The following is a 22,084-nucleotide window of genomic DNA, read 5'->3' as shown; positions in this document are numbered from 1 at the left end:
AATCTCCACTCATTCCAAATTAATAATATAAGTGTAGACCAGATGTGGCTTAGATTTAAAGAAATAGTATCGGCAGCAATTGAGAGATTTATATCAAATAAACTAACAAACGACGGAGGTGATCCTCCTTGGTATTCAAAACGGGTTAGAACACTGTTGCAGAAACAACGAAACTAACACGCCAAATTTAAAGAGACGCAAAATCCCCAAGATTGGCGATCTTTTACAGAAGCTCGAAATTTACCGCGGACTTCAATGCGAGGTGCTTATAACAGGTTCCACAACGAAACTTTGTCTCGAAACCTGGCAGAAAATCCAAAGAGATTCTGGTCGTATGAGAAGTATGTTAGCAGCAAGAAACAATCAATGCCTTCTCTGCGCGGTAGCAATGGAGATACTATCGAAGACAGAGCTGCGAAAGCAGAGTTACTAAACACAGCCTTCCTAAATGCCTTCACAAAAGAAGACGAAGTAAATATTCCAGAATTCGAATCGAGAACAGCTGCCAACATGAGTACCGTAGAAGTAAATATCCTCGGAGTAGTGAAGCAACTTAATAAAAGCAAGTCTTCTGGTCCAGACTGCATACCCATTAGGTTCCTTTCGGAGTATGCTTATGCATTAGCTCCATACTTAACCATCATACACAACCCTTCGCTCGACGAAAGATCCGTACCCAAAGACTGGAAAGTTGCACAGGTCACACCAATATTGAAGAAAGGTAGTAGGAGTAATCCACTAAATTACCGGCCCATATCGTTAACATCGATATGAGGCCGGATTTTGGAACATATATTGTGTTCGAACATTATGAATTACCTCGAACAAAACGGTCTATTGACACACAGTTACATAGGTTTAGGAAACATCGTTCCTGTGAAACACAACTAGCTTTTTATTCACATGAAATGTTGAGTGCTATTGGCAAGGGATTTTAGATCGATTCCGTATTTCTGGATTTCCGGAAGGCTTTTGACACTGTACCACACAAGCGGCTCGTAGTGAAATTGCGTGCTTATGGAATATCGTCTCAATTATGTGACTGGATTTTTGATTTCCTGTCAGAGAGGTCACAGTTCGTAGTAATTGACGGAAAGTCATCGAGTAAAACGTAAGTGATTTCTGGCATTCCCCAAGGTAGTGTTATAGGCCCTTTGCTGTTCCTTATCTATATAAATGATTTGGGAGACAGTCTGAGCAACCGTCTTTGGTTGTTTGCAGATAACGCTGTCGTTTATCGACTATTAAAGTCATTAGAAGATCAAAACAAACTGCAAAACGATTTAGAAAAGATATCTGAATGGTGCGAAAAGTGGTAGTTGACCCTAAATAACGAAAAGTGTGTGGTCATCCACATGAGTGCTAAAAGGAACTCGTTAAACTTCGGTTGCACGATAAATCAGTCTAATCTAAAAGCCGTAAATTCAACTAAATACCTAGGTATTACAATTACGAACAACTTAATTTGGATGGAACACATATAAAATGTTGTGGGGAAGGCTAACCAAAGACTGCGTTTTATTGACAGGACACTTAGAAAATGAAACAGACCTACTAAGGAGACTGCCTACACTACGCTTGTCCGTTCTCTTTTAGAATACTGTTGCGCGGTGTGGGATCCTTACCAGATAGGACTGACGGAGTACATCGAAAAAGTTCAAAGAAAGGCAGCACGTTTTGTATTCTCGCGAAATATGGGAAAGAATGTTACTGAAATGATATGGGTTTTGGGCAAGACATCGTTAAAACAAAGACGTTTTTCGTTGCGACGGAATCTTCTCACGAAATTCCAATCACCAACTTTCTACTCCGAATGCGAAAATATTTGGTTGACACCGACCTACATAGGGAGGAACGATCACCACGATAAATTGGGGAAATCAGAGCTCGTACGGAAAGATATAGGTGTTCATTCTTTCCGCGTGCTATACGAGACTGGAATAATAGAGAATTGTGAAGGTGGTTCGATGAACCTTCTGCCAGGCACTTAAATGTGATTTGCAGAGCATCCATGTAGATGTAGATGAATGCTGTGCTCCAAACGTACATTCTCAGAAATTCCTTTCTCAAATTAAGGCCTATTTTTGATACTAATAGACTTTCTCTTGGCCTGGAATGCCCTTTTTGACAGTGCTAGTCCTCCTTGCTTCGTTCAGCATGGGTTATTTTGCTTCCAAGGTTGCAGAATTCTTTAACTTCGTCTAATTCGTGATCACCAGTTTTGTTGTTAAGTTTCTCGCTACTCTCATTTCTGCTGCTTCTCATTGCTTTGGTCTTTTTTAGTTTATTCTCAAACCATGTTCTGTGCTCATTAGACTCTTTTTTTCCATTCAACAGACACTGTAATCCTTCTTCACTTTCACTGGGATAACAATGTCATCATCATCGAATGCTGTCATTGATGTCCTTTCACCCTGACTTCTAATCGCAAACTTCTACATCTACATCTACATCTACATGATTACTCTGCAATTCACATTTAAGTGCTTGGCAGAGGGTTCATCGAACCACAATCATACTATCTCTCTACCATTCCACTCCCGAACAGCGCGCGGGAAAAACGAACACCTAAACCTTTTTGTTCGAGCTCTGATTTCTCTTATTTTATTTTGATGATCATTCCTACCTATGTAGGTTGGGCTCAACAAAATATTTTCGCATTCAGAAGAGAAAGTTGGTGACTGAAATTTCGTAAATAGGTCTCGCCGCGACGAAAACCGTCTTTGCTTTAATGACTTCCATCCCAACTCGTGTATCATATCTGCCACATTCTCTCCCCTATTACGTGATAATACAAAACGAGCTGCCCTTTTTTTTCACCCTTTCGATGTCCTCCGTCAATCCCACCTGGGAAGGATCCCACACCGCGCAGCAATATTCTAACATAGGACGAACGAGTGTAGTGTAAGCTGTCTCTTTAGTGGTCTTGTTGCAACTTCTACGTGCCCTGCCAATGAAACGCAACCTTTGGCTCGCCTTCCCCACAATATTATCTAAGTGGTCTTTCCAACTGAAGTTGTTCGTAATTTTAACACCAAGGTACTCAGTTGAATTGATAGCCTTGAGAATTGTACTATTTATCGAGTAATCGAATTTCAACGGATTTCTTTTGGAACTCATGTGGATCACCTCACACTTTTCGTTATTTAACGTCAACTGCCACCTGCCACACCATACAGCAATCTTTTCTAAATCGCTTTGCAACTGATACTGGTCTTCAGATGACCTTACTAGACGGTAATTTACAGCATCATTTGCGAACAGCCTAAGAGAACTGCTCAGATTGTCACCCAGGTGATTTATGTAGATCAGGAACAGGAGAGGTCCCAGGACGCTTCCCTGGGGAACACCTGATATCACTTCAATTTTACTCGATGATTTGCCATCTATTACCACGAACTGCGACCTTCCTGACAGGAAATCACGAATCCAGTCGCACAACTGAGACGATACCCCATAGGCCCGCAGCTTGATTAGAAGTCGCTTGTGAGGAACGGTGTCAAAAGCTTTCCGGAAATATAGAAATACGGAATCAACTTGAGATACCCTGTCGATAGCGGTCATTACTTCGTGCGTTGCACAAGAACGATGTTTTCTGAAACCATGTGATTACGTATCAATAGATCGTTCCCTTCGAGGTGATTCATAATGTTTGAATACAATATATGCTCCAAAACCCTACTGCAAACCGACGTCAATGATATAGGTCTGTAGTTCGATGGATTACTCCTACTACCCTTCTTAAACACTGGTGCGACCTGCACAATTTTCCATTCTGTAGGTACAGATCTATCGGTGAGCGAGCGGTTGTATATGATTGCTAAGTAGGGAGCTATTGTATCAGTGTAATCTGAAAGGAACCTAATCGGTATACAATCTGCACCTGAAGACTTGGCCGTATCAAGCGATTTGAGTTGCTTCGCAACCCCTAAGATATCTACTTCTAAGAAACTCATGCTAGCAGCTGTTCGTGTTTCAAATTCTGGAATATTCGATTCGTCTTCCCTGGTGAAGGAATTTCGGAAAACTGCGTTCAGTAACTCCGCTTTAGCGGCACAGTCGTCGGTAACAGTACCATCGGCACTGCACTTTCTTTTATTTCCATCATTGCTTCTTCGATGTACGGATTGAAGGGGCGAAAGACTACATCCATGTCTTACATGTACTGTAATCCAAGCACTTCGTTTTTTCCCATCCATTTTGATTGTTCCCTCTTGGATCTTGTACAATTGTATATCACCAGTTTTCTTGTAATTTGCTCCTATTTTAGTTTCAGAATTTGGAACGTCCTGCATTATTTCATGCCGTCGAACGCTTTTTCTAGGTCGACAAATTCTATGAAAGTGTCTTGATTTTTCTTCAGTCTTGCTTCCATTATCAGTCACAATGTCCGTACAGCCTGTCTGGTGCCTTTAGCTTTCCTAAAGCCAAACTGATCGTCATCTTACAAAATCTGAATTTTCTTTTCCATTCTTACGTATACTATTCCTATCAGCAAATCGGATGCTCAGTTTTAGCTGACTGTGGGATAGTTCTCGCACTTAGCTGCCCTCGCTGTCTTCCGAATTGTATGGACGATATTTTTTCCACACAACAACTTGAATAGTCATTTAGTTGTCACTTCCCCAATGATTTTAGAAATTCCGCTGGAACGTTATCCATCCCTTCTGCCTTATTTCATCTCAAGTCTTCCAAAGCTGTTTGAAATTCTGACTTTAATATTGGATACCCTATGTCATTCTTATCGACTTCAATGCCTTCTTCCGTCACGTCGTCAGGAGAATCCTCAACCTCAATAGAAGCCTTCAACGTACTCTTTCCACCTATCAGCTCTCTCTCCTGCGTTTTACAGTAGAATTCCCAGTGCACTCTTAACATTATCATACTTGCTTTCAATATCACCGAAAGTTGTTTTGACTTTCCTGTATGCTGAGTCAGACCTCCTGACAATCAATTCTTTTTCGATTTCTTCAAGTGATTTATATTGCTGTATTCCTGTCTTTCCCTGAACATTTTTGTACTTCCTTCATTCGTCGATTAATAGAAATATTGTCCTGTTACCCAAAGCTTCTTCGCAGTTACGTTCCTCGTACCTATGTTTGTCTGTCCAAGATTTGTCACTGCCCTTATTATAGACGTCCACTCTTGTTCAACTGAACTGCCTACTCTGGTATTCATTATAGCAGCATCCTCATCCTTAACGAACTTCAAACGTCTCTCGCCACTCTTCAGTATTTCAGTGCTCCACTTCCTTCCACACTAATTGTTCCGTACGATTCTCTTAAACTTTTGTCTGGTCCTTACCATAACTAAATTGTGATTTGAGTCTATATCTGCTCCTGCGAACGTCTTGTAATCCAAATTTCGAAATACCTAATTTTTTACTAACGGGAATTAATTTCTGGGGTGGAGGGGGGCGGCGGTGCTTTATGCTCACCACAAATTAACTGTTGTTGAATTTTATTAAGACCATACTTTATTAAATGTTGTTGACTTTTATTAACAACATACTCCGACTCATGTCTAACTAGGGCCCAATACCAGAACATACTGACTATGACATTCGGTGTGAGAAGTCACGTCTGCTACTACACATCAGAATACAATTTTCTTTTATTAAATTTAACCTAAAATAAAATAGTTAAAAATCTACAGAATTGTTAAGGCTTTTGTGGGAACTTGTTAACAGACCGCCCCCAACGTTTGTTGATGATTTTTCTGACGTTTCGCCAGTACGAGTGACTCGCATTGTCAGCTCCAGGTGCTGCACAGGAGCCGAGCACGCGGCCGCAGGTGAACGGATCCAGGATTGCCGTGCTGCAGCGAACAACCATTCCAGGTAGCAAGAGAACCGCACCGGAAATGACCAGACGTTGGCGCGCCAGGTATGTATAATATGCGGCTGCGAGCTCGACTTCAGTTCACCACCAGCAATGGTGGGTGAAGTTTTGACAGTGACAGGCACTCGTGCTGGTGAAACATCACAAAAATCATCAAACAAACGTCGGCCGAAGAACCAGAGACAGAAGCGAACAGGCAGTTTGTCAGTTAAGAATCTGGTAGAAGATTTCATTGAAAACAACAAACATTTTTTTTCAAAAAATATACATGAGTAGATTACAGTATTTACGAAAGGTGGGCATGAATTATCTCCCCCCCCCCCCTTCTCCAACACACCCACTGGTCCACTAGTATTACTAACATGGACGCAAGAACCATACACGAAGCATGGAAACAAGGCGCCTAGTTTCGCTAGCTGTGGTACACATTGGTACAATCTGACGGCGTGGTACCCATGAGTACACAGAAGATCGGTATTGGTCTTCATGATGAAGCTAATCTGCTCGCTCGTTCATTTCTCAAGTGCGAGGACATGCCGGACATTTCAAGTTTCAACACGATGGATCGACCATAACGGGACGCGTGCACCTCGCATTGCGCCGAGGCCGCCTGACCAAAACGTGTGTAGTTAATTGAGAAAGAGTCAGTCTACATCACTCCCCTTCCTACAGCTTCTGATTGGTTGCGAAGGCGCACAGCAACGGCAGTTAAAGCAATAACTCCAGAGATGCTCGCAAAAGTGCGCGGTGAGTTTGACTATCGTCTACATACTTGCCGTGCGTCCGATAGTGGGCCCAATGAACATTTCAGGAAGGTAAACGAAAATGTTAATCCTAAATGTAATTGTAAAAAGTAGCCCGAGATATTATGTTCATGTATGTAAAAGAAACAGTTTTGTAAAATCGGATTGCTCTTTTGAAAATAAAATCTTTGAGATTTTACACGTTAAATTAAAATTTACTTCAAGTTTCTATCATGATTTTTGAGAAATGCCTTAGAGGTGACGAAGCCCCAAAGGAGTGGAAAAAGGCAATAATTACATCAATATTTATAAAGGGCAACAGGAGAAATTGTGCAAACTATCGTCGTATTAGTGTGAAGCCATCCATGGCGTGAGTCTATAACCTTTCTGCGCATATTTTTCTGTGAGACTGCACTAGAGGTCTTTGTTTTTTCCTTCCGCTCGAATACAACAGTTTCTATTAAACTTGCTGTACTGTAAATGCAAAGTTTAAGGTGGGGAAACATTAATATCCCATGGTAAAATAGTTTCTCAGTAATTTCTCGCTCCTTTGTCAGCTCTTTTATGGTGCATGTGCAGTTGCTACAAAATTATTGAATTCGTCTACCCAAATGTTCCCTGCGTGTAGTAGGTAGCGGAATCACTCCTTCATACGCATTCATTAAGATAAAGCCGTCATCTGCCCGCAGAATGACTTGAACACCACAGTGCTTCAGCAGGCATGGTCCTGATGTAGGAGGCGTGTCGTCGCGTTCCTCCGACCTACGGACTGACTCACGCCGCCAGTTACAGTGAGACCTAAGGTTTTGTCGTGCACTCCGAACCACAGTTCATCTCTGCATTTTTCACATCAACAAACATCTCCAGAAGTGAAACAGGTGGTAAGAGACAGATAAAAATCTAGAATGAAATTTTCGCTCCGCAGCGGAGTGCACGCTGATACGGAACTTCCTGGCAGATTAAAACTATGAGCTGGGACCTTTGCCTTTCGGGGGCAAGTGCTCTACCGACTGAGCTGCCCAAGCCCAACTCACGTCCCGTTCTCATTCCTTTCTTGCAGGAGTGCTGGTCCAGCAAGTTTGGCAGAAGAGCTTCTGTGAAGTTTGGAAAGTAAGCGATGAGGTACTGGCGAAAGTAAAGCTGTGCAGATGGGTCGTGAGTCGTGCTTGGGTAGCTCAGTCGGTAGAGCACTTGCCCGCAAAAGACAAAGCGCCTGATTTCGAGTCTCGGTCCGGCACTATTGTCAGTTCCAATCTGCCAGGAAGTTTCTGATAAAAATCTGGCCGGGAATCGAACTCGATTCCTTTGGCTCCACAGTCTGGCTCTTTACCGCTGAACCATCGATTTATAAGAATATAAACAAGGCTTTTTTCCGGAACAGGACAAGTCGTACAAGTCTGTAGGCTATCGTGGCCACAGGTAAAATAATCTGTGTTATTACCATGTGTCGTGTTCCTGTTCGAACTATTTCTCCGATATTACGTCAGATATTGTCCAGCCAATCGAGGACGCTTTCATATACCATCAGTTGCTCTCTCGTTCTTGTTCTCACTCCCTCTCTCTCTCTCTCTCTCTCTCTCTCTCTCTCTCTCTCTCTCTCTCACACACACACACACACACACACACACACAAAACCTCCTATGACATCCAATCGGTTTAGGTATCTTCTTAACACCGTTAAGAACTTCGAAGAATGCACAACACCCTATTATGTACTGGATGCAGCGTCAGAACTGATACAAACATACCACGCTGGAATGAAATCTATATCATTCTGGTTTCGAGTCCCACATTACTAACCAGCCACGAATTCACAGTCTCGTATCAGAGTGCAACCGTTGAAAACGTGTTTCCGGGCGATGCCGAGTCCGGAACGGGGGCTTCACGGAGTGGCTCTCTTCGATTGATGCCGAGTCTGGAACGGAGGCTTCACGGAGTGGCTCTCTTCGATTTCCTCTTTGAAGGTTTTGAAGAAGGAAGAGGGAAGGAAGATTGGGTTTAAAGTCCCGATGACTTCGAGGTCTTTAGGGATGGAGCACAAGCTCGGATGGTGTCAAAGATGGGTACCAAAATCGGCCGTGCCCTGTCAAAGGAAATATCCCAGCATTCGTCTGGAGCGATTTAGGGAAACAGGGAAAACCATGGCCGGACGCGGATCTGAACCGTCGCCCTCCCGAATGCGAGTCCAGTGTGTCAAAATACTGCGCCACCTCACTCGGTTTGAAGGATTTGAAGTTCCATGTGTGGATATCAGTTTCCTACAGCAGTGAGGTGTACTTCTGATACGCATTCGACAAAATCGCCTTTGAAGATTTCAGAGCGCTGTCAAGAACGGAAACTTTCAAACTTTGCACTAACAGAGCCGACCGCTACTGCGTAATCGCGAGGTTGCTAGTGCGATTCTTACTAGATCCTCTTTCTTTTTTATTTTTATGTGAATTCAATGATTAAGTTAAATTGATATGCTAACTGATAAACATCGGATATCATAGTAAAAATAATTTTCTAATAAATTTACTTTTTTATTTTAAGTTATTAATTGCATGATAATGCAAGTAGGTCTGCTCATAATTAATTAACACCTGGTATAAAAATGCGAAATGCGTTATTCTTAAATGATATAAATATATACACCAACAGTACTGTTTTTTATGTTACGTTTGAACTGAATCGTAATATCTAGAAATAAAAAAGTTTTATATTTTCTGTTTGTTGTTTTGTATTTTTGTACCAAACTGCGAGAATCGAACCCTCAACCTCGTTATTTCGAGGCGAGAACGCTATGCACACAGCTGGGGACGGCTCTGTTAGGAAGTTCGAAGTTTTTAGTTCTTAACTGCACTCTGAAATCTCCAAAGGCAATTTTTTGAAGTATTTTTGATGAATGCATCATACCGCTTTATGAAGTTGATATGTGGACAGTTAATGTCAGTGTGAGAGTTTGAAAGGGAGCACGCTGCAAGCCCATTTTTAATTTTACTGACACAGAGCGATTCGTTCTCCTCAGACATTTGAAGTAAAGCATGGTACGCCTTAGACGTACAGAAAAACCGAGTTTTGAAAGCGATCGAGTTGGTTGTTTCATTAATGTTCCATAGATGATATGAGCGGCTTTTTATCGAAATTATGTGAAGCACGTCAGTTTACGGGATACATATACATGATTAGTTTCAGTCGATGGTTACATGTTCATCATTTACAAGTTCGTAAATGGCACATTAATAACCGGCCGCTGTGGCCGAGCGGTTCTAGGCGCTTCAGTCCGGAACCACGCTGCTACTACGGTCGCAGGTTCGAATCCTGCCACGGGCATGGATGTGTGTAATGTCCTTAGGTTAGTTAGGTTTAAGTAGTTCTAAGTCTAGGGGACTGATGGCCTCAGATGTTAAGTCCCATAGTGCTTAGAACCATTTGAACCATTTTGAAACGTTAATAAACACGTCATATTGAAACTACATTTAAAACTAGTTTTCTTTCTTTTTCTTAGGCTACCAAAGTTTGCATAAAATTCGTCTGTGGAACTGAAGGAATTGTCGAGGAGAAATGATTTCTGGTTAGATTTAAAACTTGTCTTGCCACATGCTACACATTTTGTTATTGGGCAAATGATCAAAAAAATTGTTGATGCGTACTGAACTTCTTTGTGAGCCACTGCCAGCTTTAATAATGGGTAATGAACATCTATTTTCTTGTACAGTTAGAAGTGTACCAAGTGCGGCACTGCGAGAGGCGACAGCGGCGGAGGCGGCCCCAGCCCCGTCCTGCTCCTGTCAGACAGAGCGCACGCGTGGCGTTTCGGAAGGCGTGGCTCGCTGGGGTCGAATGGGCAGCTGTGGCTGCGATTTCGGACACGGTACGTTATGGAGCACACTGGGTCAACTCGCTTTAAAACCTGCACAGAACGGAAAAAAAGATGCGCCTTCCGACTTAAGTCAAGCGAAATCTTGTGTAGATTGCAGTAGTGCATACTTCCGGTGTCATCCCAGTCTCAAGTCGGTACGATATGTGCCGTGCCAGTAGACGGTAAACAGTGCATTGGACGACGGAAAATTTTTCAGATATTGCCTAGTGGTCAGGATAAAATAAGAGATGGTTGGCACTGCAGAATGATTGTTTATGACATTTTTAACCGTTTTAATGACTTATATCGACTTAAAACTAAACTACTACCGATATCAACCGAAATCGTTGGCTAAAAAATTTCCTCTGCGTGGCTCCACTGTTTTAGATGGCTCTCCTACTACCTTAATACTTTAGTTAACGAGTTCAAATGTATCTGCGTGCAGGTATTTGCACGTTTTTAGCGGACGGACACTTCTCTACTGTGTGGGACTGCCACAGGGAAAAAGTTAAGTTCCTCATTAATGCAATTACATCATAAACTATTAGACACAAAAATATCTTTAGCATTTTCGATATTTTTCTTGGGGAGCTGTTCGAAATTTTCATTAGAATTTTTATTGCAAACTGGCACATAATTCTTTCGCACGAGTTAAATTTTCTGGAGTAATATTATTTCTTTTCCGCGAAATGCTGCACACTTATTCAAATTTTATACAGAGAATTGCATAACTAAAACATATCCATCAAGAATTCTGGAAGTATATGTATATTCCTCGAAAATAGAGTACCAACTTCTCAGGGCTCACAGTATTCAGTAATAATGCCCGATGCTCAGTCCACATAGTTTTTATGCACGGATATTATATAATCGAAGCTCCTCCGCTGCCGATTGGTCGGCTATTTCAACATATGCAGGAAGCTCCGACTAAGGACACCCGGCGCTACCGAGAAGATTTCACACGCAAATATTCTTGAGAGAAAACGATGCATGTTGTATTCCATCGGCTTCTGCCCTCTTCGGATCCACTCATCTCGAGACTTCGCAACGTGACAATTCAAGAAGATCTGTTTGCCACCTGAGATAAAAGATGAGTTTTTCGAACTATCCCCCAGAGAAGAAGCAGACAGCGATCCTTCTGGAAACAATAATGGCACAAGCCACAAATGAGACCATTATATCGATTGAGAAATGTCAAATACTGAATGAAGCATTTCAGTACGGCAATTTTGACTTCTAATTCGTTACCAGCGACCTCACAATACTTTATTCCCGAAGTTTTACTCGAATCCGCTAAATTTATAATTTTTTATCCGCGAAATTGGATCCGTTATTTTGAATTTTGTAACTCTGACTTTGGATTCCCACTCAAGGACTCAAAGAATCTAAAAAGAACGCTGTCTTGTAGGGTTTTATATGTGGCGCGACCCGCAAGTACATACGATTAGCATGTGCGTAGAAATATTTTGTTTCGATCAGGTACTATAAGCTAACATTTTGCTAATTGTGTTCTTGCCTAGCTACTATTTTAGCTCGCTGGAAACTTTTGTAACCCGTATTGTTAGATGAACTTGCCGTTAGTAACCACGGCACATGCCGCAGTGAATCATCGTTTAAATTCATGTAAACTGATGTTAACACGTTCTTACGTTCTTGTGTCTTGTATTTGTTTCAAGTAAACCTTTGAGGACTGGATAATTTTGATGTAAACTATATGTGCGGATAATGATTGACTGTTGAGCCGAATATTTGATGTTACCAGTCCGCATGTGGAGAAAAATCAGGTGGAAGTTTAATGGGAGCCAAGTCTGAGCAAGACTGTCTGGAATCCAACACCTGAACCATCGAAGCTCTTTCCCGATAGGAGGCTATCGCTCTTGGATGCTTGATTTTTTGTCAGCTCCCTTAATGATTTTGAAGCTCTGTTCCAAATATTCATTTCGCTACCATTGACATGCATTTTAAAAATATCCTGGTTACAATGAAATGAACACCCTTAGCTGCTTACAAACGCTGACATACGTCAACGGGGACAGATGAAAATGTGTGCCCCGAACGGGACTCGAACCAGGGAACTCCTGCTTACATGGAAGATGCTCTATCCATCTTTTTTTTTTTTTTAAAAAAAAAATATCGTCCGGGATTTGAACCCGAGACCTCCTGCACCCCAAGCAGGAATCATACCCCTTTTTTTCACTCTATCCATCTTTTCTTACGTTTTTTTATTCTTTTTTTACCGACTTTTTTTTCAATGTCAGGCTTACCAGCTTTGCTGACATACATTTTGTTGTACTACCGCATAAATAGTGTCTACAATGTCCATATGTTGACAAGTAGAGCCTAATTAGAAAATTAATGAATTAAGGTAATGAATAAAACTGAAAATGCCCAAATGAAAGACATGAGGACATTGCGGATAGTACAAATGCAAAAGAAACATGCTCCTGTAGCAATGAAATGAAATTCGTGCCTGGGGCGACACCTGCTCACGACCCGACGTTCGATAGAGCAAGAGAGCCATCTATCGACTCGTTCTCCAGACGTTGGTGTAAGACTGGGTCGTCTTCTCGAAATTAACTAAGGGTCCGTAAGTGTGATCGATGTCTATTTCGGCTTCTTCGTCTATCTCATCTCTCACCCGTCACACCCCATCTGGCCGGCGGGTCGGTAAATGTAAGTCGCAAGTAATTAGCGAAGTCTTGCCCATATTTCTTATGCTGTTGCAGCTTCGTGTGTCCATCCAGGAGAAAATGCCAAAAATCAATTTTGTCCTTTTCCGATTCGTTATACACGTAGCCCACCACCATCCCCCGTACCCATGTGACTGCATTGGTTTTTTGGACCGGAAAATAAGATTCTTGGGGGAAAAAAGTGTGTCTGATGAAATTGTGTGAGGGGCGGAGCGTAACAGGAACGCCAATATCTGTTGTGCCAAGTTCCACATTCCACACTGGAGCCGTACCACTACATGCTAAACGATGTTCATCAGTGTCCATTGTTGCGTAGCCTAAACATAGTGGAGTGTCTGCCAAATGAATCGCGCCGCCGCTGTTGATTCGTTGCAAACTTCCTATTTACCACCACATACCATGTTGAGCGTACCGACGTTGGGAGATAAACGTTCCGTATAACGCGCCCTATTTGTCGCCAGTTCTTGTCCAGCTTCGGTGAAATATGGCCCACATTGACTGGGGGCAGCATTGAAGTGGGCGCTAGTACATCGGCCAACGCACCCGAGATACTGCGAAATTAACCGAGGCACTGTCGGAAAATCGTACTGACGAATAACGCCCGTGCCTTTTCATACACGTTCACTAGACCAAGTCCACCCTCTCCAGGTGGTAGCGTAAGCGTTGTGTATTGGATCTTAAACAGGTGTCCCACACTGACGTAGGTTCCGAAAGTTGCTTGTATCCGTGATGCCATTGTGCGCGTTAAAGGCAGGACATGCGCTACGTGAGTGAGTCTCGGTGCTAGGTATACGTTAACATAGGTCACCCTCTGAATCATATCCAACGCTCTTAATTTCTGTAACAGCACCATTGTCCGCATCAGATTCAATATGCGTCGGTAGTTATCCGCTGCTGTCCGCTGCACATCCGTGTGGAACGTAATACCTAGGCATTTTATGGTCTTAACTAACATGAGCGGGCCTCCCTCCCCCGGTTGTAATCCACGACCGACATTCATGCAGCGTGATTTTTGTAGATTAAGCACGCTTCCTGCCGCCAACCCGTATCGCTGTATCCATGCCAACGCCGTACGTACTTCTTCGTCCGTCCGTGCCACCAGCATCACATCGTCAGCATAAGCGCGGCAATGAAAGGTCAGTTGTGGCATCGGCACTCCCTCCAACCGTCTTCGGAGACCATATAGACAGGGTTCCAAAGCCATTGCATACAAAAATATCGAAAGGGGGCAACCTTGACGAACTGACCTTGAAATAACAACGTAGTCAGTGCCCCGCCCATTCACCGAGACATTTGATCGCACGCCGTGTAACAGTCGCATGATCACTAGAATGAAGGCCTGTGGGATTCCCAATCTGCCCATCACCGCATGCAAAAAGGTATGATCCACTCTGTCGAACGCATGATCGAAGCCAATAGCGACGAGTGCCCCACGCACTCGGCATGCCGCTGCTAATGCGATGATATCTCGGTAGTCACCGAGCGCCGTATGTACGTTACTCTTACCGCCGAGGCAAGTTTGATCTATGAGGAGTCTATCAGAAATTGAAGACCGCAGGCGAGCTCCAAGGATGCGCGCGAAAATCTTATACTCGCAGTTCAAGAGAGTGAGTGGTCTATAATTTCCTGGCCTTCTGCCACCGCGTGGTTTGGGTATTGGGATGATGATACCCTCCGTGAATTCGGCAGGTATCTCACTCTGCGGTAACAGGAGTTCGCTGTACATCTGAATCCAGGTCCGTCCCATGAGGTACGCAAAGGCGCGGTAAAATTCAATTGTGAAGCCGTCCTGTCCTGGGGACTTGTTCGGAGCCCCCCTGGCAATTACATCCGTCAGCTCGTCCTCTGTTATCGCTGTGATGAAAGTCTCTGCATCCAGTGGTGTTCCTCTATCTGGCATTTTCTGGCATTTCCGAGATGACATCTTGTAGTGTCTCGTGGTTCACTTGTACAGGTCCATATAACTGGCGGAAATAGTCAGTAAACACATGCGCAATATCACGCTGGTGCACAACTTGCTGGCCAGTTTCAGAGATTAGTTCCCTGATCAATGTCCTGCGTCGTCGTTGGCGTTCACGTACTACGCGGTGCATGGAGGGTGTTTCGGCAGCAACTGTGTCCGCCAATCTCGCCCGGACCATTATACCTTCCATTCTTAGTCTCGTCAGCTGTAATAACTTGGCTTTTATCCTGCGCATGGCCGTGTGCCTTTCCGACGATGCTTGTTGGATCATCAGCTCCCTCAGGGCTGTAAAATAAATATCAGCCGTCGTGCGGTTCCACTGCGATTTGTCCTGCCCGTATCGTATCAACGTTCTCCGTAACGTTGGTGTTGCGCATTTAATCCACCACTGGAGAACCGAGGTGTATGCTCGTTGGCGGCGAACGCAGGTCTCCCAGGCCGCCTCTATCGTCCGGCGATATTCAGTGTCACGTAAAAGTGCACAATTCATTTTCCAGTGACCCTTACTCCGCCATATCTTCTGACGCGTTAGTGAAATCGTACAGACGTACGCCATATGATCCGTAAAAGCCGCTTGCCATATTTCGGCATCCAGTATCGCCGTCCGTAGAGCTCGTGTCACATACACTCTATCAAGTCTACTCGCCGAGTGTCCCGTTACAAACGTATAACTCGGTCTGTCGCCATGCTGCAGTTCCCAGGTATCCAGAAGCGCCATTTCGGTAATCAACGCACGCAGTTCCATGCATGGCACATAATGAGTTACTTGGTCCTTTTTGTCGACGACACAATTAAAGTCGCCGCCCACTATATTGTTATCATAGCGTCCAGCGAACAACGATGCTATCTCTTCGGTGTAAAAGGTCGCCCTTTCTCCTCGTTTTGTGGAGCCAGATGCCGCGTATAAATTGATGAAACGAACGCCGTCGACAGTGATCGCTATGCCACGTGCCGAAGGGAGAGACATGACGTCCTTCCACGCCCGGGTTCCCGGGTTCGATTCCCGACGGGGTCAGGGATTTTCTCTGCCTCGTGATGACTGGGTGTTGTGTGATGTCCTTAGGTTAGTTAGGTTTAAGTAGTTCTAAGTTCTAGGGGACTGATGACCATAGATGTTAAGTCCCATAGTGCTCAGAGCCATTTGAACCATGACGTCCTCCAGTCCTATTCCTTCCCTGGTGAGAATCGCCACACCGCATCCACTTTCATCGTGCACTGAATAATGTGCCTCGTAGCCGTAGAACTCTGGCGGCGATGTGAAACGCACTTCTTGTAGGAATACAATATCCACGTCCGCAGCGCGTAACATATCTTTCAGCATTTGAATTTTAAGCGGTGTCCGAATGCCATTAATGTTTATCGTGGCAATGCGGTACGCCTGGCGTGTGTTCATCAGTTGTAGGGCGGTGTCATTAAGCGTCTATCTGCACCCCCGGCGCTCCTCATCACACTAAGTTGTTCAACATTTCCCGACCCCTCCCGTCCTCTGGCCAGGACTATCCTCAATCGTCGCTTTCGTATTTTCATTCTGTTCCTGTTGGTCCATTTCTTGCGCCCAGTTCCCCAGCATATTTCCGGAACTGGTCGAAGGATGGGAGGCAACGTCGTCACCGCTCTGATGTTGGACAGTTGTCATCTCCACTTCTGCCTTCCGGTCACCAGAAGGAGAATTCAAGTTATCGTCGCTGTGTAATTCCTGCATCGTCATCTCGGTATCTGTTGAATCCACTGGTCTCAGGTCGGTACTGTCGTTGTCGTCCACTGTCCCCTCGGGACTATGGCTATCGTCATCAGAAGTCAGTCGACGCTTCTTTCTTCTCTTCGGCGAACGCTGTTTCCCTTGCCTTGCTTCCGCATCGGCTGTTTGGGTTGCGTATCCTCCGTCTCGGTCCTGGCCTATCACGCTCTCGGTGGAAGCACTGGCAGCCAACACGGAGGAGCCTGGAGCGGCCGTCAGCTGCATCTCTTGTGTGGTATCCTGTGTCTGCTGTGGTGTAACCGGTGGTCGGAGTTCCAGTCCGTTGGTGTCCATGTTCTCTATAGGGGGCAGCTGCTGGTGCCCATCGGAAATCTCCCTCACATCGCCTCTCAGGGCTTCCACAAAGGTCAACGGTAAGACAGTCATCTGTTGTGGCGCCTGAACGTCATCCCGTGGAGTTTGCACTAAACGTCGCTGGAGGCATTCCGAGCGGACGTGATCTTCTTTCCCGCACCCCGAGCAAGTGCGAGGTTGCCCATCATAGATTATAATTGCTCGACAACCTCCTACGTACAAATAAGAGGGGACGTGCTTTCGCAGTTTTATCCGTATTTGTCTCACCCCATTTAAAACGGGGTACGTGGTAAAACTCGTCCATTTTTCGGCCACATGGGATAGAACTGTACCATTATGGTGGAAAGGTGTCGGTAACAAGTTCAGACGGGACCTCAAACGGAAGTTCGAAGACTCGTATAGTGCGGATCCCCATTCCCGCGTGATCGATTGTAACTGCACCAATATTCCCGTCGGCATGACAGAAACGATACCCGTTTGGTGATCGTTGTAGAAGTCTTTCGCAAGCAGCCTCGTCAACAAGCTTGACATAGACGACGCTAGAAACGATCGATAAATTGATTCTCACGATTTCCTGTGGATCGATCTTTACCTCTTCCCTTAAGAAGCGTTCAATATCGTGTGCCTTTGGTCGTATGTAGTCGTTCGCAAAACTGAACTTCAAAGTCGTTTTTCTGTACGAGTGTGCCATCTCGTTCTAGACTCACAACACCGCACACGCGAAGCCGCTCCGGCGTAAACAAACAGGCGCGCGCACCACAGCGCGGCCAGCAGGCAACGTCCATCTGAGCCACCGACGGCACAGAGGATAGCGCGACTGCAGGGGTTTATCTCTGGCACGCCTCCCGCGAAACCCACATTCGTAGTGCCCCCGCCCATTATACTCACTCGCGGCGCGTTGCCGATTCCCGTAAGAGTTCGGGCACTGTTTGTGCATTCGCACAGAAGAAGAAGATGGTCAAGTGGCCGGTGAGCCTTAATTATATATATACTAAGATGGTATCTGTTCTTTCGGACATCAGATACCATCTTAGTATATATATAATATCCTGGTTTTTAACAGTTGTTCTTAAGACCCGGAATAAAATCGCTCGTGAGCTTTGCCTTTGCAGTTATTGATGAGTTATTTCTGTAGCATAACTGTAAGTATTTAAGCTATTTGTTACTTGAGCCCAAGTAAATTTTACGACAAAAATTGCCAAGCTTGTCACTAAAAAAATGTATCGATTATTGCAGTTTGTAACTCAATCAGCAAGTCCCAGCTGTCCAGCACGGCCACATCTCTAATTCCAAGCAGTACGGTTTCTCTGCTTTAGAAGGGGAGCATGTCTCGCCGACGCCGGGACAGGTTCAACGAACTCCGCGTGCGGCAGCAGCGGCGCGCGCGAGGCGCTTCCGTCGCCCACAACCCCTCGCGGCGGATGCGGACGCGCGCGCTGCGTGTTTTTTGGGGAGGAAGCACGGTCCCCCGCGAAAGTGTCGGGTGAGGGCCGGCGAAGGCGACGTAGAAGCACAAGCAGAAGCAGCCGCCAGCCGCTGCGCGCCCCCTCTGCCGCCCCTCGTCTGGCTGCGACGCGCAGACTGGAATCAGCTGAGAGCAGAGTGGGGAGACACGGTACACGTGGCCGCTGGAGCTGGAGCTGGAGCCAGCTGACGGCGGCGAGGGGAGCCCAGATCCGACCGGAAGTAACGGGGGAGCGCGCGCCCAGCCGCCCACCAAAAACTCGAGGCGTTGAACCGCCGGGGCGCGGCAGCCCTTCCTCTGCCACCTACTCCGAGGACGCATCGCTCGCACTCCCAAGATGTGCGGCGTGTTTCCTGGGGGCCTTTAGCTACCACACAGCTTTCTACCATTTACTCACATAACACTATACAGTTCTCAAACTCTAAACAACAACTCTGTGGCAGATTCACACTGTTACATCCTGACATCCACGCCGGGCATGAGTAGAAAAGGGAATGGGGTTAGGTTGCGGAGTGGCGGGAATAATTTCTTTTAAGAGTTAAAATTTTTACATATATATAAATTTCCAAATTGTACAGCTAGCTTTCGGAGGGTAAACTACCATGAAAACTAGGAGTCTCGAAAATGTCAAGGAAATCTGAAAAATGAACACTACTTTTCAGTTTCCTGCCCATGTGGATGTGGTTACGTGCTGAGGTCCTGCAGACAACGTTCCAGCCACGTAAAGGCATCCACTTCTTGAGACCGAGAAGCTTATGTCTTCGAAAGCTTTTAGAAAGCATCGCTCGTGTGAAACTTAGCTTGCCCTTATCTCCACGATACACTGCGACCTATGTATGAGGGCAAGAGACAGATTCCGTATTTCTAGGTTTCCGGAAATCACTTCAGACGGTACCCCATCGCAGGCTGTTAACGGAGGTACGAGCATGAGTGGCTCGAAGACTTTTTAAGTTATAAAACACAGTGTGTCGTCCTCGACGGCGGGTGTTCATCAGAGACAAGCGTATCGTCAGCAGTGCCCTAGGGTAAGTGTGACGGGACCGCTGTATATATATATATATATATATATATATATATATATATATATATATATATATATATATATATATATATATTTGGCGCGGACAGGATGGGTAATTAACTGCTGTTATTTGCTGATGATGCTATGGTGTACAGGAAGGTAAGACAAGTGCCTGTAAGTCGATACAAGATGACCTAGACAAAATTTCTAATTGGTGTGATGAATGGCAGCTAGCTCTAAATGTGGAAAAATGTAAGTTAATAAACATGAGAAGGGGGGGAAAAAATCCCGTAATGTTTGGACAGCGCATTAGTGGTGTCCTGTTTTACGAAGTCAAGTCGTTTAAATATCAGGGCGTAACGTTGCAGAGCGATATGAAATGTAAGAGCATGTGAGGTTTCTGGTAGGCAAGGCGTACGGTCGACTTCGGTTCGTTCGGAGAATTTTGTAAAACTGTGGTTTATCTGTAAAGGAGACCGAATACAAGACGCTGGACCGACCTATTCTTGAGTGTTGCTCAAGTGTCTCGAATCTGCAGCACGTAAGACTGAAGGAAGGCATCGAAGCAATTCAGAGCCAGGCTGTTAGATGTGTTGCCGGTAGGTTGGAACAACAAGCTAGTATTACAGATACTGGGAATCCGTGAAGGAAAGCGAAGTTCTTTTCGAGGAATACTACTGAGAAAATTTAGTGAACAATTTAAGCTAACTGCAGAAATGTTTTAACGCCGCCAACATACACTTCGCTTAAGGACAACGAAGATAAGATACGAGAAATTAGGGCTTATACGGAGACATATAGACAGTCGGTTTTCCTTCGCTCTATTTGCGAGTGGAACAGAAAAGAAAATGACCAGTAGTGTTACATGGTACCGTCCGCCACGCACCGTACGGTAGTTTGCGGAGTATGGATGTACCTTTAGATGTAGACCTAAAGACCTTGTAAACGTAACTACATTCTCCGAGGCCGCCGCACGCAGGGGATATTTTGAATCTTCGGCTCGGCGTCACTGTGGTGGTAGGCGTCTGGAAATTTTAAAGTGTATAGTGTCTTGTATGGCCACACATCAAACATTATGTATTCACTAATGCATTGTTAATTGCACGAATAAATTCCGGAAAGGAACCGATATTATCTTTCACATGTATCTGTATATGCTTAGAATCGTTTAGATGTTTTCTATTAGGGACTTTCATCTACATCTACATCTATACTCCGCGAGCCACCTTACGGTGTGTGGCGGAGGGTACTTATTGTACCACTATCTGATCCCCCCTTCCCTGTTCCATTCACGAATTGTGCGTGGAAAGAACGACTGCTTGTAAGTCTCCGTATTTGCTCTAATTTCTCGGATCTTTTCGTTGTGATCATTACGCGAGATATATGTGGGCGGTAGTAATATGTTGCCCATCTCTTCCCGGAATGTGCTCTCTCGTAATTTCGATAATAAACCTCTCCGTATTGCGTAACGCCTTTCTTGAAGTGTCCGCCACTGGAGCTTGTTCAGCATCTCCGTAACGCTCTCGCGCTGACTAAATGTCCCCATGACGAATCGCGCTGCTTTTCGCTGGATCATGTCTATCTCTTCTATTAATCCAACCTGGTAAGGGTCCCATACTGATGAGCAATACTCAAGAATCGGACGAACAAGCGTTTTGTAAGCTACTTCTTTCGTCGATGAGTCACATTTTCTTAGAATTCTTCCTATGAATCTCAACCTGGCGCCTGCTTTTCCCACTATTTGTTTTATGTGATCATTCCACTTCAGATCGCTCCGGATAGTAACTCCTAAGTATTTTACGGTCGTTACCGCTTCCAATGATTTACCACCTATGGCATAATCGTACTGGAATGGATTTCTGCCCCTATGTATGCGCATTATATTACATTTATCTACGTTTAGGGAAAGCTGCCAGCTGTCGCACCATGCATTAATCCTCTGCAGGTCCTCCTGGAGTACGTACGAGTCTTCTGATGTTGCTACTTTCTTGTAGACAACCGTGTCATCTGCAAATAGCCTCACGGAGCTACCGATGTTGTCAACTAAGTCATTTATGTATATTGTAAACAATAAAGGTCCTATCACGCTTCCCTGCGGTACTCCCGAAATTACCTCTACATCTGCAGATTTTGAACCGTTAAGAATGACATGTTGTGTTCTTTCTTCTAGGAAATCTTGAATCCAATCACAAACCTGGTCCGATATTCCGTAAGCTCGTATTTTTTTCACTAAACGTAAGTGCGGAACCGTATCAAATGCCTTCCTGAAGTCCAGGAATACGGCATCAATCTGCTCGCCAGTGTCTACGGCACTGTGAATTTCTTGGGCAAATAGGGCGAGCTGAGTTTCACATGATCTCTGTTTGCGGAATCCATGTTGGTTATGATGAAGGAGATTTGTATTATCTAAGAACGTCATAATACGAGAACACAAAACATGTTCCATTATTCTACAACAGATTGACGTA

The 22,084-nt window shown here is 44.6% G+C and overlaps 2 protein-coding genes across 5 annotated transcripts in view; one reads left to right on the top strand and one right to left on the bottom strand.

Moving 5' to 3' along the window:
* Positions 1–18,996, top strand: part of LOC126484999 (nematocyst expressed protein 3-like) — a 58,825-nt gene extending 39,829 nt beyond the window's left edge. The window contains exon 2 of the mRNA XM_050108603.1: positions 18,447–18,996. Coding sequence (XP_049964560.1) covers positions 18,447–18,996 — 550 coding nt within the window. The remainder of the gene's footprint in view (positions 1–18,446) is intronic.
* LOC126484374 (myocyte-specific enhancer factor 2) overlaps positions 1–22,084 on the bottom strand; it is an 890,132-nt gene that overhangs the window by 394,478 nt on the left and 473,570 nt on the right. The gene's annotated exons all lie outside the window — the stretch shown is intronic.

This window comes from Schistocerca serialis, chromosome 6 (genome assembly GCF_023864345.2).
Source record: "Schistocerca serialis cubense isolate TAMUIC-IGC-003099 chromosome 6, iqSchSeri2.2, whole genome shotgun sequence".
NCBI lineage: Eukaryota > Metazoa > Arthropoda > Insecta > Orthoptera > Acrididae > Schistocerca > Schistocerca serialis.
This window is presented reverse-complemented; position numbering and strand designations above follow the sequence as displayed.